Raw genomic sequence first — 3976 nt, 5'->3', positions numbered from 1 at the left:
GCAGACTTGGAGGGAGCTTCTTTTTCCAAAGTTGCTGACAAAGCCTTGAAGATCGAAAGGGCAATACTGATGCAAGAACGGGAGAAAGAAGCTGAATTCAGAAGACAGGGCGCAAGGAACTTCCGAAATCGACAAAATAATAATTTCATGAAAGGTGGTCCAAGTCAGAGAAATAGTGACAAGAAGCGACCTAACCAGTGGAGTTTCAACAACAACAACAAGAGAGGAAAGGAGCAATCCCAAGAAAAGCCAGGATTTCCTCAATGCCCCAAATGTAACAGATATCATCCTGGTGAATGTCGGGTTGGTACTAACACTTGCTACATATGCGGGAAGCCGGGACACTTTGCAAGGGAATGTTCCAACCGTAATGAACAGTATAAAGGAGGAGAAGAAAAGAAAACAAATTCCAGAGTCTTTGCCTTGACTCGGGAAGAAGCGGAAGCAAGTCCATCCAAAGTAATCTCATGTCAGCTCCTTTTCAATAACATCCCTGCATCAGTATTAGTTGATTCTGGAGCTACACACTCATTCGCATCAATGCATTTAGTTGGTAGACTGAATGGATTACCTGTTGAGATGGATACAATTTTTAGTGTAGCACTGCCCTCCGGGAAAGTGCTATACTCAACTCATTGGTATAAGACTATACCAATTACAATCAATGACAGGGAACTATATGTTAACCTGACCATTATCGACATGAAGGACTATGACGTCATTTTAGGAATGGATTTCCTAACAACGTATAACGCTAGCATCGATTGTAGTAAGAAAGAAGTCGTTTTTGCACCGGTTGGAGAAGAAGAAGTTCATTTTCAAGGGAAAGAGAAGCGAACCCCTTTACCAATGATTTCTGCAGCAAAGACCAGGAAATTATTAGCAAACGGATGCACCGGATATCTAGCAATGATTTGTGGCGTCTCGAAAGAGAAGCTTGCGCGACCTGAAGATGTTCATATTGTACGCGAATTCATGGAAGTATTTCCAGAAGATCTTCCTGGAATTCCTCACGATCGTGAAATTGAGTTTGAGATCGAGTTGTTACCTGGCACAACTCCGATTTCAAAGGCCCCTTACCGCATGGCACCTGCCGAACTGAAGGAACTAAAGACTCAACTGGAGGAACTTTTGGAAAAGAAGTTTATAAGACCCAGTCTTTCACCGTGGGGAGCTCCAGTACTATTCGTGAAGATGAAGGATGGTACAATGAGAATGTGCATTGATTATAGGGAGCTCAACAAAGTGACGATTAAAAATAAGTACCCGCTACCCAGGATTGATGATTTATTCGACCAAGTACAAGGAGCGGCAGTATTTTCAAAGATAGACCTTCGTTCGGGATACCACCAGCTCAAGGTGAAGGAACATGATATTCCCAAAACGGCGTTTCGAACTCGTTATGGACATTAAGAATTCCTGGTGATGCTATTTGGACTAACTAATGCTCCTGCAGCTTTCATGGATCTCATGAATAGAGTATTTAAGGATTTCCTAGATAAATTTGTCGTTGTTTTTATCGATGATATCCTTATATACTCAAAGTCAGAAAAAGAACGTGAGGAGCATCTAAGATGTACGCTGGAAACTCTAAAAAATGAACAACTATATGCCAAATTCAAGAAGTGTGAATTTTGGCTCGATAAAATTAACTTTTTGGGACATGTTGTATCAAAAAGTGGGATTTTGGTGGATCCAGCTAAGGTGGAAGCAGTAAAAGGATGGTCCCAGCCAAGGAATGCAACTGAAGTAAGAAGTTTTCTAGGAAGATCGATTCAAATATTGCTTTTTCTCACTCGAAGTTAGTAGAAGAGGGTTTCGAACATGTCGTCCTGTGTTATGTGTGGACGGCACTTTTTTAAAGACAAAATACGGTGCGAAGATATTATGTGCAGTCGCGCTGGATGCAAATAACCATCTATATCCAGTTGCATTTGGTATTGTGGATAGTGAGAATCATGATTCTTGGAAGTATTTCATGTCAAAGCTAAAGGAAGCAATTAGGGAAGTCGAGGACCTGGCGTTTGTATCTGACAGGCATGCAAGTATTACACATGCCTTGGAAAATATTTTCCTCGATGCCTATCACGGTGCTTGCTACCACCACATTAGTATGAATGTGGTTGCTAAATTCAAAACTGATCATTGTCATGTGTTGATGTATAATGCGGCATATGCTTTTAGGAAATCCGAGTTCCGCGCTAACTTCGAAAAAATCAAATCAAAAGACCCAGCCATTGCTCAATACCTAGAAGGCATGGGTTTTGATAAGTGGTTTCGTGCTTACTTTCCTAGAAATAGGTATGTCATTATGAATTGTATTTTAATTTATGAAATCTTCTAAATGTATGTTACTATTAAATTTTAGTTTTCCTGGATACTAGGTATAATATAATGACAAAAAATTACGCTGAAAGTTTCAACAATAAGACTCGGAACGCTAGGAGCTTTCCGATAACTACATTCGTGGAATTTATTCGCTTCACACTACAGTCCTGGTTCTGTGATAGGAGAGAAACTAGCGAGAAGACAATTACAACTCTTGCACCGACCTATGAGAAAAATTTGGTGGATATGGCCGAGAAAGCTCGATTCTTGATTCCTTATGCAATAGGGAGGCATGAGTTCCATGTGTTAGATGGCGAGCTGAATGGTGAAGTCGACCTCCTGAATAAGACATGCACATGTGGCGTGTTTCAAATTATTGGTATCCCATGTGCTCATGCACTATCTGGATCTCTTAAGCGAGGGGTGAACTTTTATTCGTTGTGTTCAGATTACTATAAAATTGAGACATGGAGGTCCTCTTACACAAAATCTATATATCCTACTGGTAACGAGGAAGAGTGGATTGTTCCACATGACATTATGACAATAAAAGTGAGAACACCTGCGCAGAAAAACCCTGTTGGTCGTCCAAAGAAGAAACAAGGTAGGCCTAAGACGAAACGCCATCCTTCCAATGGAGAGAAATGTGTTGTACAACGCAAGTGCAGCACTTGGGGAGGTCTAGGCCATAATAGGGCAACTTGTAAAGTTTGTGTTTGAAATTTATGGCATCAATGTAAAAAATTTTATTTGGGTACTAATGGTCTTTGTTACTCTTTTCATTTGTGTATTGATGGACTTTGTTACTCTTTTTATTTGTGTATTAATGGACATTGTTACTCTTTATATTTGTGTATTAATGGACTTTGTTACTTGAAACGACATTTTTTATAGACAATACTAAGGAGAAATATATTATTGTGTGTCATTGAAATCAAAATAAATGTTCTAACATCAAGGGTATACATTCTCATGAAAAATGTCGATGCATAATTTATCCCTGAAGTACTGAATGTTGTCCACGATGGCATATGATAAGGGAATGTCTCCAAGAATGAACTCCAAGTGTTTGATGGCGAATACGCCGCAATCTCCGCTGAAACCAAGAAATCTTGATTGTGAGTGTATTGAAAATTAAAGGAGAACACTATTGAAAATCTGAATTTAGTATGTCTACCTGGTTCTAGACTGTGGGACAATATCAGTGGACATGCGCAGCCAATCAAAGTTTGGAACGAAATCTTCGGTCTAGCTATTTTCAACTTAGGGTGTCCTTTAAACATACCAGAAGCGTTGAGTAAAGATGGAAGCATCCTAGTCCAAGGCTCGATCAACTCAGACAACTTATTATGGCTAAAGTTAGAATGATCTGAGTCAAATACAATGATCATCCAATCAGCGAAATTTATTTCGCAAAGGACCCAGTGCCGATTTTCCATGCACCAGTGGAAGTAGACCTCATTGCAATCACCCCAAGGCTTCTTGTACTTTTTGTCATCTCCTCTCAGGAAATCAAGAATGTCCGAGTCCCATTGGTAAATCCTGCCATTTTTCTTGAATTCCTCATATCTAGCAGGAATATATTGTGCAAATGATGAATCAAGTACGGTGGCTTTCACGGGGTACGTCTTCGGCAACTCAAATAGAC

General features: G+C 39.8%; 1 protein-coding gene across 1 annotated transcript; it reads left to right on the top strand.

Annotated features, from left to right (window-relative positions):
• The first annotated feature begins 1470 nt into the window (after positions 1–1470).
• Positions 1471–3048, top strand: LOC133795306 (uncharacterized). The gene is made up of 4 exons (XM_062232762.1): positions 1471–1801; positions 1896–2037; positions 2185–2301; positions 2385–3048. The coding sequence occupies exons 1-4, from the start codon at positions 1471–1473 to the stop codon at positions 3046–3048; spliced, it is 1254 nt and encodes a 417-aa protein (XP_062088746.1).
• The last annotated feature ends 928 nt before the right edge of the window (positions 3049–3976 follow it).

Source organism: Humulus lupulus, chromosome 8 (genome assembly GCF_963169125.1).
Source record: "Humulus lupulus chromosome 8, drHumLupu1.1, whole genome shotgun sequence".
Classification (NCBI taxonomy): Eukaryota; Viridiplantae; Streptophyta; class Magnoliopsida; order Rosales; family Cannabaceae; genus Humulus; species Humulus lupulus.
This window is presented reverse-complemented; position numbering and strand designations above follow the sequence as displayed.